Genomic DNA, 13,793 nt, shown 5'->3' on the forward strand with positions numbered 1-13,793 from the left:
CAATGAAGGTATTATTTCTTGGATTTTTTTTTCAGTATCTCATCTGAGGAAAAAACAAACAAACAAAAAAACAAACAGGGGGGACACAACAACCCCCCCCCCCCAAAAAAAAAAAAAACACCAAACAAAAAAAAACAAACACATTAGATTCTGAAACTGCCTAACCTGAATATTAACTCTGTTTTGAGACATTGGTTTGCTAGCTTTTAAATCCAAAGACTGACAGCTCTTTCTCTGAAGCTTGTGCTTTAAGGGAAAAAGGGAAATTGCTTAAGATTCTTGGAACACAAAGTTTCCATATTTTCTTTGTGCCAAGTACAAAGAAGTTGCATGTTAAAAAAGTAACAAATTGCTGTTTGTTCATTAAGAGAAATCATAGTTCATTGTCTCAAGTAAAACAAAAGCCTTGATTAGTGCTTAAAATCAACAAATACTTCTCAGTTAATATGACAGGTAAATAGATATGCTTACTCTGAGTTAGATGACTAAGTGGAGCTGATCTTCAGTTACTACAACTCCACAGACTCCATGAAATGAAGGTTTATAAAAAGCAGCGTCTCTAAAAAGCACTATGAGCTCTTCTGTTTTTGAAGGCTTCGTGTCTTCTGCACACAACAGAAATGCAACAAGGCTGCATTTGGAAGAGAAAAGCCTTGCCAATGGAAGACTGAGTAAAAGTTCTGAGTATTTGATGCTTCAGCAAGTACCCAAGAAACAGCAGCTACAGAAGTATTTGAGGAAAAACAAACACACGCAAACCACATAAACACACTAGGCTCCCATGGTAATGATGAGAGACAAAATCTCCCATCCATCACGTGAAGCCAAGAGGGGAAAGAGCAAACTTTGAGCTTGAACTTCCCTGCTGGTGGGTATTTTCCTCTGAGTGGTCATTTGATCTCGCCTGATCCTTTGAGACTGACCGCAAGTTAAACTCAGAAAAAGCCAAAAGAACAGCAAAGTCATACTGACAGTGTGAAGACAAGCATTTCCTTTTAAAAACCTGGCCACAGGTCCTAGAAAACACCAGCTCAATACTTCCAGTAACAGTGTCGAGGTGCTCTACAGAAGCTTGGAGCATCCACCCTTGCACCTCATCCCCTGGGCCTGCCTCTCCCCTTCCCCTCAGCCCCGGCCTTGTCTCTGCTGGCAGCTGCGGTGCTGGAATGAGCTTCCTGGCCTCCCCTTGCCTCCTGCTGCTGCCCAGTGGCTAAAAGGATTGACTGCTGCTAAGATGCATTTGTTTTCTTGAGTTGTCACTGACAGAGGTCTTGCAAAGTCAACCTGCAGTTGGGCCTTCAGAACATAGGTGTTGGCCTGGGGCTTTTAGTGTGGTGTAAACTGCATGGGGTCATGGCACGAGAAAGACAGTTCCTCCACCAGCGATCTACTGACTTCCTCACATGGCACCATAAGTCATTGTCCTTCACCCTGCTTAGAGAGTTGGCTTCATCTCACGGATGAACTGGATTAGATCTTCTCGATCATTCTGAGGCACAACCTTCTGACACTACAGCACAACACATTTCACTTTTGCTTCCTCTGTGGAGTGCCCTGATGTCTTCCCCCATGATTCACAGTAGTTTCCCTAGCTTAAGGGGAAGTGCTTCCCAAAGTACTTCCACCCGCACTGATTAAACTGACCATGTTGGAAGTGATTAAAGTGACCACCTTTAGCATGCAGAAAAGGAGGCTCAGGGGACACCTCACTGTGGTCTACAGTGGCCTTAAAGGAGGCCATAGTGGGGTGGGGAGCAGTCTCTTCTCCTAGGCACGAAATGATAAGACAGGTGAAATGGTCTTAAGTTGCACCAGGGGAGGTTTAGGTTTGATATTAGGAAAAATTTCTTCACTGAAAGGGTTGTGAAGTATTGAAACAGGCTGCCTGGGGAAGTACTTTGGTCACCATCCCCAGACGTCTTCAAAAGATGTGTAGATGTAGAGCTTAGTGACATGGTTTAATGGACTTGGCAGTGCTAGGTAAAAGGTTGGACTAGATGATCTTAGAGGTCTTTTCCAACCTAAATGATTCTATGATTTATTTCAGTTTTTAAAGGCCACTAATGTTTATTATAGAGGACTGAATGTCTACTGAAGCTTTGCATAAGAGGGAACAATCACATGCTGCAGCAAGGGAACTTCCAGATCAACACAAGGGAAAAATAAAATCACCACAAGAGCGAGACTGGGCACTCTCCACTCTTGGAAATGTCCGAAACTCAGATGGACAAGTTTCTGAGAAACCTATTTCAACTTTAAAGATGACCTTGCTTTGAGCTACGTGGCCTCCAGGGATCCCGTCCAACCTCAATTTTTCTGTAATTCTGAAGGAATTCCCTGGCCAAAAGTCCCCAAGTCCACCTCACAATCCCAAAAAGAAAAGAGAAACTTCCAGAAGGGCTATCATGGCCTTACAACAAGAAAATTCATGCAAATTAAACTGTGTACTAAACTCAGTATACTGACTTTAAAAATGAATTCAGAATAGGGTAAAATTTAGCTAGGTTGACACACCTCCTGTAGCACAGGCTAATAAAATCTGTCTACTGCTATATGGTATATCAATTTTCTGTAAAACAAAAATAAGAACAAAATAACAAAACTAAGAAATAGCATTTCCAAAGAACAAGCAAAGAAGAAACATCCCAGAGTCATAATGAAATAGCACTGCTTTCTGACTAGACCCAACCAACGATTTGTTTCCTCAGAGCTGTTCTCAACCCTTTTTGGGTTATAAAGGGCCACACGCCAACAGCAAACAACTTTGCAGGATGCAAAGCTCTCACCCAGCAGTAGGTCCCTTCCTGCTGCAGTACTATGGCTCTGACAAGACCATGGCAAACAAGCATAGCGCTGACCGGCCTTGCTTTCCTCCTTTCAGATAAAGCTTCCATGTGGGGCCATGTGGAAGAGGACTAAGAAGACTTTTGTCTTTCTCCCACATTTCCCCTACATAAAAGCAAACCAGGAGAACCTCTCGGAGGGATCCTCCAGGGGATCCAGTCCATCAGGGAGAGTCTGCTAGCACACGTGGACCCAGGGCAATACAGAGGCAGTGCTGGCTTCAGACCCCTACTGTAACATCCCAACCGGGTCAGCAACTTCCTACACATGCAACACGTCTACAGGACAGGAGATGCTCTCATCCCCATTTGCATGTTGAAAACCAGAATTGCTCACAGCTATCTGCAGTCTTTAAGCCAAATAGAGAATTGGGTCCTGCAACCTCATCCAACATCTATCCCCTCTTTTCAGTTTGTCCATCCTTCTTCCTATCTCCCTACTTTTTCTCCCTGTGATGGACTGACCAAGGAATTCCCCAAGATGACATAGTTTTCCTCAGAAATTAAGAAAGTTTCCAAGAACTGAGAATAGGAAGATCTGAGGTCTCTCTCCTGTTTTCATTCTCTCCCCTTTGCTGACTAGAAAAATAAAAACATCCCGCAGAGCACTCAAGGAGGAAGAGGAAAGAACAGCACTGCAGAAGTGGATATCACCTCTGTCCCTTTGGAAGCTCTGAGCACAAAATTTTTTCAACAGTGTCACCATGAACATGCTCAAGAAATGGCGACAGATGAGAAGTAAATTGAGCCTTGGCAGTTGCTAACAAAAACAGCCCTGCAAGCTTATTTCTCAGTAATTAAATAGAAATTAAAACTCCCTGTGTTTAATCATAAAATATCCCGAGTTGGAAGGGACCCACAAGGATCATCGAGTCCGACTCCTGATAATTTACACAAGTTGTCCTGGCACAGCTACATGCCTAACACCACATTTTGACACAAAGCACCACAATTTGAAACAAACCATCCCCTGGATCTGCAATTTAAAACAGAATCCCCCTTTCATATAATAGCCAGCACTATTCTAAATCCACCTCGTCCCTCTCAGCAAATGTAAGAATGCACGTAATGACCCATATTTACTCAGAATGATTAATCCCTCCACAATTTCAATCTGGCTAGCTTGTCTTTTCTCCATTTTTTCGTTCATTTCTCAGAAGCAGCATGCCTGTTGGTATTACCTGTAGTAGCACGAAGTGCTCCTGAGAAGTGGAGCACTTTGTGACTCGCTTGCTGATAATTAAATTAGCAATACTTAGCAGAAGATCCACCCTTCACCTACCTGTTTCATTTAATTTTGACATTTCAAAAGCAGCGATAGTGGAAGTTTAGACACCAGTCCATCAATCCAGTGCTCTCTCTCTGCTATTCCTCTGCAGTAGTCATGCACACCAAAACCAGCAAACAGAACTGGAAACGTGAATTCAAGCACCAGAATAAGGAAGCAATTTTTGCCTGTCCCTATTTCACAAAACCCGCTTTCAGTTTTGCCATGGACTGTAGCTGCACTATTAACAGCAAATAATATCTCCACTGTTTCATTTATATCTTAACAGAAACAAGATTCCTATAGAAAGCTCTGACAGAAGGAATTTAAGAAATAATGCATTTGAGATTAACTCTCCTATACTAAGAACAAGGGGATGCCAAATGACATCCTCTGAAAGAGACTGTGCTTCCCCCTCCCCCTTCAAATAGGGATCAGGGCAAATTACATGTCTGTTATTCACATGAAATGCAGCAAACTGAAAATTAAACCCCACATTCAGGAACAGCAGGATGGCTACAACAGCAGATTTTCCTCATAAGCCTTAACAGTGCTTCTGATCACCATAATCACTGCCCGACCGAATCCTGAACAAAGTAAAGTGCCTTCCATGTGAAATACTGGGATAGATTTGGTGGATGCATCTGAGGTAGTGAGAAATACATCCAGAAATAAAAATACACACTGCAAATCTACACAAGCACAGAACACACACACCCATAACAATAAAATATACTTGTATAAAAATGTACACAGAGAACGGAGTACAACTTCTGCCTTTGTACTAAAAACACATCACGTTTTCCTCAGTAGGATGTCGTCTGACTGAATTCCTCCCTGACCTGCAATCAAGTAATTAAGAAAAAAAAAATAGACACACCTGTGCATTTCTTCAGAAGAAGCCACGATTCAGCAATATCTTCGTAGAGCAAGGAGATCAGACTTAAGGTCATGTTGCTCCTCATAGATTTAGTGCAAAATAGTTTGGCAGACAGTGACCTAGTTATCTGCGAGCCCGTCTTCAGCATGCAGCGAGAGCACAAAAACTCCATCTTTCAGTCAAAGCCAAGCCACCCGGGACACGATACCTTTCTTCAAATTACACGGAAAGCAACTGCGCCTTTCAGCGGGACCAGAGGTCCCCCACGGGGTTAGCTGGTTCATGGTTACTTACCACGTTTTGTCTTCCTGCATCAAGTGCTGGCATATGCTAAATTCAGTCTTTGACTTTAACCGTGAACAAATATTCTAATATTATCAGTCAGAAAAAAATAATTCTAAGTGCAGCACATCAAGACCCTCAGTTTAAGAGCCCTCGTTTTAAGCAAATGATAAGCTGCCCAGTAAATCCATCTTCATCTTTTTCTAACCATCCCTCAAGTCCTGCCCACGAGGAAATGAACTGCCCAGGGGCAGATGTCATTTTCTAATGAACCTTCGGTTAAAAGTTCCTCAGAAACGCACCAGGCATGTCATATTTCTGAGGAAGTCCTCACCCAAGCATCTTTGACAGAACTGAACGAGGGTGTTTTGCTTGGTGGTAAACCCATTAAGCACCTGTTCCTTAGGAAGACACCTGCCACAGCAGCAGGAACTGCCAAAAGGAAATGTATTACAACTTACAAAGTCACGGTACTTGAAGGTGTACAAATTTTATCTGTAAGAAAATGGGAAATTAAAGCAACAGTTAATGAAAATAAACTATTCCATATGATCTTTCGGACACCAATGCTCAGTAGTGCTGCTTTGCTTGATCCTTTAAAGCAATTGCCCAGTGATGGACTACCTGTCAATGAATGCACTTGAGATTAGCTACCAGCAATCCAGACTCCCTACCATGAAGAGCAAACCACTAAATGAGAGTGACAGCAACAACCATGCGAAAACAAACAGATTGTTTTTCCTCCCTTCGAGATGTTGTAAGAGCCCTTTCTTGACAAGAGGGGGTCAAGGAAAAAGGACAGCAAGGATAAAAAGCTAGGATTGATGGTTACATCTGTTCATAAAATCCCATTTACAGATGGGGAAGAGCTTAGTTTCAGCTTCAGCAGACCCGGCTATAAACACAAAACCAAACAAATTGCAAGCCACCCACAGACCACACCAAAGGTTATTTGCTGGAGTGCCCCACATCTGTGTTCTCACCACTCATCCTGTTGGTAATCACAAACCAATTTGCTAAATTATAATAAATCTACCAATAAGTGGGTCTATTCATTGCCTGGCATTAAAACATGGCCTGAGAAAGTAATTTAGGCAGATTATTTTAAACTCTGCTATTTTGATTTCAGGCCCATTGCATTCTGTAGTATGTCAAACTACAAGAGATTAATAAGTGATATCATATGTTTTTAATGAAAGGTAGATTTAAAAGAAATAACCCTCCTTAGAAATATTTTTACTTAACCGTTCTGTACTTCAGGAGGTTGTTACTAGAATATTTAATTTTGAAAAGAGATCAAAATTAGTGAATGAGTCTTCTCGCCACTCCCACGAGTCATGTAAACACTCTTTCAGTTCCATCACATCCATGAAAGCTGAGACAGAGCAAGTGACCCGTCTTGGATCAGATGGCAGCATTTGTTGCAACGTCAGAAACAGGATCTCCCTCTTGTCTCCAAGTCCATACTCACTCTTTTTCAGGATTGTCAGCGGAGGTTTGTGCTTCTAGATTGGCATCTTGAGCTCTAGTCTTCAGGCAGAGATCACAGCTCACAGAACTTTATTTCTCGCTCTTGCACTGTAACGTGGCTCCAGGAAGAATGGTCTTAAGGCAGCTAGAGATTCCCACTGTGTATTATACAGTATATCAAGCATACACAGATACTCATTCCTTATTTAGCAGCACAAAGCCAGTCTCAGACATTTGCTACTGAGAGTCCTGAGCAGTACGCTTGGCTGACTAGATATTACTGCTAATAGCAGCAGGGGTTTGGTCTCACCTGCAACACAGCATGATGAAAACCTAACTCTTGTTATCAGAAGTCTTACACAATGATAAAACAGTCGTAGGTGTGCTTTCCAAACATGCAAAGAGAGGAAGAGGAAGCTTTACGGTCTCCATTCAAAGATTAAAACCAAGTGAAAGAGGAGCTACACCCTTTTTAGAAACGTATCACCCTCACACACACCCATCCAGTAAGATACAGGAACCTGATATTTTGGCAAGCTGGCTACTCCCTTAAGGAAAAAAAAAATAAAACCAACAAACACCAATGGAGAAGAGGAGAAAGAATCACCTACAGTGCACTGACTGTGTTTGTTCTCACTGTTGGGACAGAAAGGAAATGTAAACCCTTGTGTTCACCAGCACTGCCTATTGAGCACGGCAGAATGAGCCAGCAGCATGCCCAGGCAACCAAGAGGGCAAAATGTATTTTGGGGTGTACTAAACACAGCACAGCCAGCCGGATGAGAGAAGGCAATTTCCCACTCTACATAGCATTGGTGAGGCCCTGGCTTGGATGTTGTGTGCAGTTCTGGGCTCCGCAATAAAAAAAAAAAAAAAAAAAAGGATGCTAAGGTCTTTGAACATGTCCAGAGGAGAAAAACGAGGTAGGTAAAAGGGTTGGAAGGCACGTCCTGTGAGGAGAGGCTGAGGACACCGGGTTTGTCAAGATTGGAGATGAGGAGCTTGAGGGGTGACCTTGTTGCTCTCGGCACCTTCCTGAGAAGGGGAAGTGGGGAGGTCTTCTCCCTGGTATCTAGCGACAGGATGCACGTCAATGGCTCAGAGCTGTGTCATGGGAGGTTCAGGCTGGACGTTAGGACAATATTCTTTATCGAGAGCATTGACAAACACTGGGACAGGCTTCCTGGAGAGGTGGTTGATGCCCTGGGCCTGTCTGCCTTTAAGAGGCATTAGGATAATACTCTGGATGATATGTGTTAATTTTGGTTCAGCCCCAAAGTAGTCCGACAGTTGGACTTGAGGATCTTTGTAGGTTCCTTCCAACCAGAACTACTCTATTCCACAATCCCTTCATGATGTGCACAATAACATGGACAATAACCTCTGAATAGGCTGCTGTCTTAAAAATTTCAGAGCAGAGATAACAGCAGAGTGAATCGGTCATGAGAAAACCAAGTACTAGTTTAAAAATAATCTAATTTCTGGTACTAGTGCAACAGATGCATGTAATATCCATCCTCCATGCTCCCACTTAGCTTTGTGGACAACTCAAGGCCTAGTAATGACCGTGGCTGAGAGAACCAAAATTTAATGTTGTTTCAATCCTACTATCCTTCATGATTAACCAACTAGACGTATCTTCACCTCTCACCTTCAGGACTCTGAGTGTCCTTAGGCTGAGGGATATACGTGAAGAAATGGGGTGGAGAGCTCAGGTGATGTACGAGGGACTCTGAGGCTGCTCCTAGTTTGCTGGAGGGGGTAGGAACCCAGGAATAGCATCTCTAAGGAAAGTGGCCACAGGCACCTTGCTAAAAACTATTTTAGATAAAATTGGTTTTTCCTAGCAAAGAAAACTCAAAATTTCACTAGCCAGAAATGCTCCACATTCCCATGAAACAGAGTATGAACCATGCACTTGTGAAAAGAAGTCTCCAGCCAGGAACTGAATGCGTTTTTATTTTAGCACTCTATTTTGGAGCATGTGTGTGGGGAAACATTTGTTTCATGCTTATAATACCTTGTCTCCTTGCTGCGTGCTTCAAGAGAACAGCAACAACAAAAAAGAACAAATGTGTTGAGCACAAAACCCCTTCCTAGACTTTATTGTTGAGATTGAAACACAAGTGGAGAGGGCATGCAACATGTGGGCATGCACATTAGCAACAAGACTTAGGGGAAAATTCCAGCTCTATTCAAACACAGAGGAACAACAGCCCTCATAAGAAAAATCTATGTCAAGACGTGGGTATATTTATAAATGCAAGAAAATACATTAGAAATCCTACCATGCTGGAGTCAATCTCATCCTGGTCTGTGACTGAAATACTGCAGCCCACAGAGAAGAGGAAAATACCACGGGAGAAGCTTTTAAAGGATGAATGCAGAATCATGAAGGGTAAGAGGCTGTGTCATTTCAGTTCTGTGCAACCCAGAGAGGGAAGCTTTGGCTGCACCTTAAATATTTAAGTTTGATAAGTCGATAGTAAAAGTAAAGCTACTGATGTATTTTTTCCTTCAGGGTGTAGCACCTAGCAATAAGCACATCAGTAAGATGATCTGCCACTTCGTGTGATTCAGCATGATGAGCCATCTTTATAGGATCATATTTAGCATAATGTAAATGTGCACTCTCCCTAAAAAAAAGCTAGCAGAATACACCTAACTCACACCTGTAACCACAGACTGTGTAACTGGGTGGAGCTGTGAAGACATTAAACATTTTGATGCATCACCAGTGAGCACCTACGTTAGCATACTAGACTATTTAAAAGCCCTAGTCATTTTCTCCTTTTAATACTTCACGAGGGTTTTTCAAAGAACAAATGCTAAAAAGGTTTCATTCTTTTTAAAGTCATCAAGCATTCGAAATTGCCAATTCTCTCTTGTTTGCATCAAAAGATTCAATTTTCATTAAAAATGAGTTTATATACACACATATACTGGTAAAAATCCATTATAGAAATATTTCTTTACTAACCCAATACTAGCAGCTTCCTAAATTTCTATGTAACAACAGAACTAACCAATTTTGAAACAGCTTTAACAGTTTTCGATTTGGATGCTAAGTCATCAGAAAGGTCTCTTTATCACACGAACATCTGAGTTTTAGCAAGCATGAGCAATCAAAATTTGTGGTGAGAGAAAAGCAATAAAAAACCACCATCCATGAAGAAAGATACTCTTCCTATGAAAATGAGTATGCTGGTAATACCAATAGTTGCTGGAACACTTAAAAGGTGGAGGATACTGTTCAATTAATAGGATGAATCCTGCAATATCATTTTGAAAGACACATCTAGTAAGAGATGAGAAAAACCACTGAGAAACTACATTTCAAGAGTAGTCTTTGCACTATAAGACAATAATAAACTTCAAAGCTTTGAAGATCACATACCTTACATCAGGTATCCAGAAAGTAAGACAAAAAGACTACTGCAATTTCTAAGGAAGCACAACACACCTCCAGTTCTCCAACCCCATGACTACACTTTAAAATTTCCAAAACAAACAAAAAAAACAAACAAAAACACACCAGAAGCCTGGCCACTGAATGCTCTTATCATCCGTTTTCATTCCTTATTTCAAAATGAAATATTTTTGGTGTTCTGTGAACTGAATTTTAATCAGTTTATACTTTCCTATGTGTCCTTTCTAAACAAGCTCCTGCAAGTCTGTAATCATAGGTCTCCCCTTCACTGTGCTGCAGGATTTACTGTGGTTTCCATTTCAAAGAGACAAGAAATGGACTTTTTCTTCAGGTCAAAGCTGAACCATGCAGGAGTTATCCTGTGGTCTTTGGTGACAGTTCTGTCTGTCCACAGCTGCAAAATAAATGGATTTGACCTCTTTAACTTCACAAACAGCAGCAGTACCCATACAAAAGTGTCTGCAATCTGACATGATCAGTCAAATGCCATGGAGATGAAGAAAAGAGGACACCTGGCTCCATGCTGATGCTGTCAAACACAGTATTTAAAATTGAGTAGACCAGAGACAAAAATTGAAAACTGTAATTAAAAGTGGATGCAGATCACCACTAATATTAGATGGAAGCTAGGACCAAAATTCTGAAAAAATCCAGAGGATGGGACCCATTATAGCAGCAGTAGGATTAAAGGAGCAAGTGGAAGAGAGAAGAGGAAACGGATGTAGGGTTTCATGGTAGCAGAAAGGAAAACTCAACAGTAACGAATGACAACAGGAACATGTGATGAAAACACCCCAGGAAAAGAACTCGGGAAAGGAAAAGCAGGTCTACTTTGTATTCTGAAATGTAAATGTGTATGTACATACAAATAACAACATTACTCCAGAAAGCAAAGCAAACCAACAGAGACCACTATAACTAATGAAGCATTGTACCACAGTCATACCTATATTTATAGCCAAAGTATAAAATAAAAATTCATCAATGATAGGAAACCCTTTTTGTGACCCCTTAAAGTACACAATTATTTTTTTCCAGATTAACAAGACACTCAGGAAGCAGAAAAACCTTCAGGTCAAACGCTGCGGGAGAACGCGTTCCAACAAAAATATAAAATGCTCCGCAACACTGATGAACACAGATAAAGGCTGCAAAACTATTTATCACAAAGGAAGGAAAGGAAAACAACTTTTGCAGAAATCATCATTCCCCAAAATCCTGAAAGAGCAAACAGGACAGACAGAAGTGAAACTTGCTTTTGGTCCAAGATCAGAGACAGAAAATACTTGTTCCATCACGTCTCTAGAAACAATCCGTTGGCGTGCTTCTGAACAACTTATGATACTTCAGTATTTTAGGATCACTTGTAGCACCCAATGAAATACAAAAAATAAAAAGAAATGGCTGCTAGGTGACCTCAGTTACCTATCATTTCAGATTGGTGAGTTTAGACAAAATCCTTCCGATTAGGCCATTGCCCTCAACTCTTGTTGATGCTTCACTAGTCTAACCCACATTATTCTGAGGTTACACTTCAGAATGGTGAAAACCCACATAACAGATCAGATAAATATACAATTGTCCTCCTAGCACTTTATTTTTCAAGCCAGTTTTGATTTTGGCTCACAATTTGGACTTCTTGTGGTCAAGGCATGCACAACAAGGACCATGTGGCCATGCAACTCAACAAGTCCCCAATCATACAAAACGTGTGGAAAAAAAGCAATCTTCAAAATACACCAATCCCTCCACTTAAGGGTTCCCAAAATTACATCTTAATTTCTCCCATTGTAGATGCAATATTTATAAGAAAAAAAAAAAAATAATTGTATCATACAAAATACAGTGATCCCTTTAATAAAACACTTTAAAAAGCCACCAACTAAAAAAAAAAAAAATAATAATCTAGACCTCCAAAAAACTGTTATAAAATACACCAACAACTGCAAAGACACACAGCAGCTGTAACTGTGTCCTGTTTCTATTCTTTGGGAAGCAAACAGGAAACATATACCCTTACCTGATTGAAAAAGCAGCCAGTCCCTGAGATTTTAATCAACCCAAAGCAACAGACATTTTCCTTCTTCTGCAGTTTCCTAGGATGCTTCCTGGGCTGCTCAGAATAGCAGCATGGAGCCCGAGCTTTTTAACAGCAGCATTGCCTTCGTTTTCCTCATTAAGTACTGCTAGCTGCACTATCACTGTATTTACTTTTGGCCTAGGTGTGACAGCACAGGCATGGCTGTGGGTTCAAACAACAAAACCACTCCTCTGCCACGGGTGCTTTATTAGTGTTAGCCTCCGACTTCGCCTCAAAAACCTTCGCGCTGTTTTGAGACGAGCAGTAACTAAAGTAGATGCACCAGCCATGAAAGAAAGGCAATTATGCAAAGCTTTAGTTAACAAGGAGGAAAGACCTATAAAAACCTGGCAACCCTACCACATCACCTCCTAACCTCCACTGATTAGGATTTTGCAATTAACAGAAATCAAATCCTGCCCAGTTCTGGTGTAAAATCTCAACTCCAAAAAACTTTTGAAACAGTTTGGTGCTTCACAGCCTTTTCCTAATGAAGAATGGACACAGAAAGAAGGATGAAATGAAGACTAAGGAGCAAATTCCACTTGTGATGACACACACAGCACCTGATCTCACATCCTCAACACTCAGATGAGTAGGGAACAACCTACAGACTGCCCCCAGCCATTCTCTGCTCTTCCCCTTGTTGCCTCTGCAAAAATTGCATGCGTTTGCCAGCAGCTCCTCCTGTCTTTCTTCCATCTCACTGCTGAGATGAGGAGAGTCAGGTGCTTAAGACTCTCAGTAAAATAGTGGGGAAGAATACTTACTACCTCTTGAGGTCAAAATAGCTGAGGTGCAAAGCGACAACTTTAAAAAGGGGTACAGCTGGTGGGTCATATATCTTGCTCCCTCTTTTTATCTTTAAGTTTCTGTATATCCTGTAAGAAACACCACACCACCCCTCACGCACAGAAGCCAAAATTCAATTTCTCCAGTGTCACAAGGCGCTCTCCATCCAACTGAACTGACAACAGCACGGGCAGATCACCTGCTACTTACCATGTGCATACTCAATCAGTATGACATAATTTTAACTTGGCTTTTACCCTAGTATTTGCACTAAAAGAAGAGTGCAGGGCAAGCAGATCAAAGGTAAGGTGTCATGCTGTCTTCTTCAGGCAAGAAGGCAGAAGCTCTTACCGTACCTGAGTGGAAGGAAAAGACTCACAGCTCTATCATCTTTGTAGTTCCCTGCAGTACGGTGGAAGCAAATAAGGCTCCTTCAATTAAGGTCTCATCCTGCAGCCAGTCTTTGAAGTATCAGCAGCATCCTTTTTAACAGGACAGATTTCACATCCTTGGCGGAAGGATGGCCAAAAGCCTCCTTTTCTCCGACTCAAACACAGAACAGCCTGCGACCACTACTGCCTTGGTCCCCAAGTTACAGTGGTTTAGCCAATGCTGAACACATTTTTACACTTTTTTAGGTCACCACACACACTATATTGAGTATAACAAATGCAGATACCCAGACAACCCCAAGGATCAGCAAAGAGCCAAAAGTATTGCTCAGACATGAAGAGAACATCAAAATAACA

The 13,793-nt window shown here is 41.5% G+C and overlaps 1 protein-coding gene across 15 annotated transcripts in view; it reads right to left on the reverse strand.

The window, feature by feature from the left end:
* Positions 1-13,793, reverse strand: part of MCF2L (MCF.2 cell line derived transforming sequence like) — a 152,005-nt gene that overhangs the window by 75,315 nt on the left and 62,897 nt on the right. Inside the window, exon 1 of one of the 15 annotated variants that reach the window (XM_038173324.2) lies at positions 4,126-4,248. The exons of the other annotated variants lie outside the window; for them this stretch is intronic. Coding sequence (XP_038029252.1) covers positions 4,126-4,147 — 22 coding nt within the window. The 5' untranslated portion in view covers positions 4,148-4,248. Of the gene's footprint in view, positions 1-4,125; positions 4,249-13,793 lie in introns of those variants that run through there. 15 annotated transcript variants of the gene reach the window in all.

Source organism: Anas platyrhynchos, chromosome 1, assembly GCF_047663525.1.
Source record: "Anas platyrhynchos isolate ZD024472 breed Pekin duck chromosome 1, IASCAAS_PekinDuck_T2T, whole genome shotgun sequence".
NCBI classification, from domain to species: domain Eukaryota; kingdom Metazoa; phylum Chordata; class Aves; order Anseriformes; family Anatidae; genus Anas; species Anas platyrhynchos.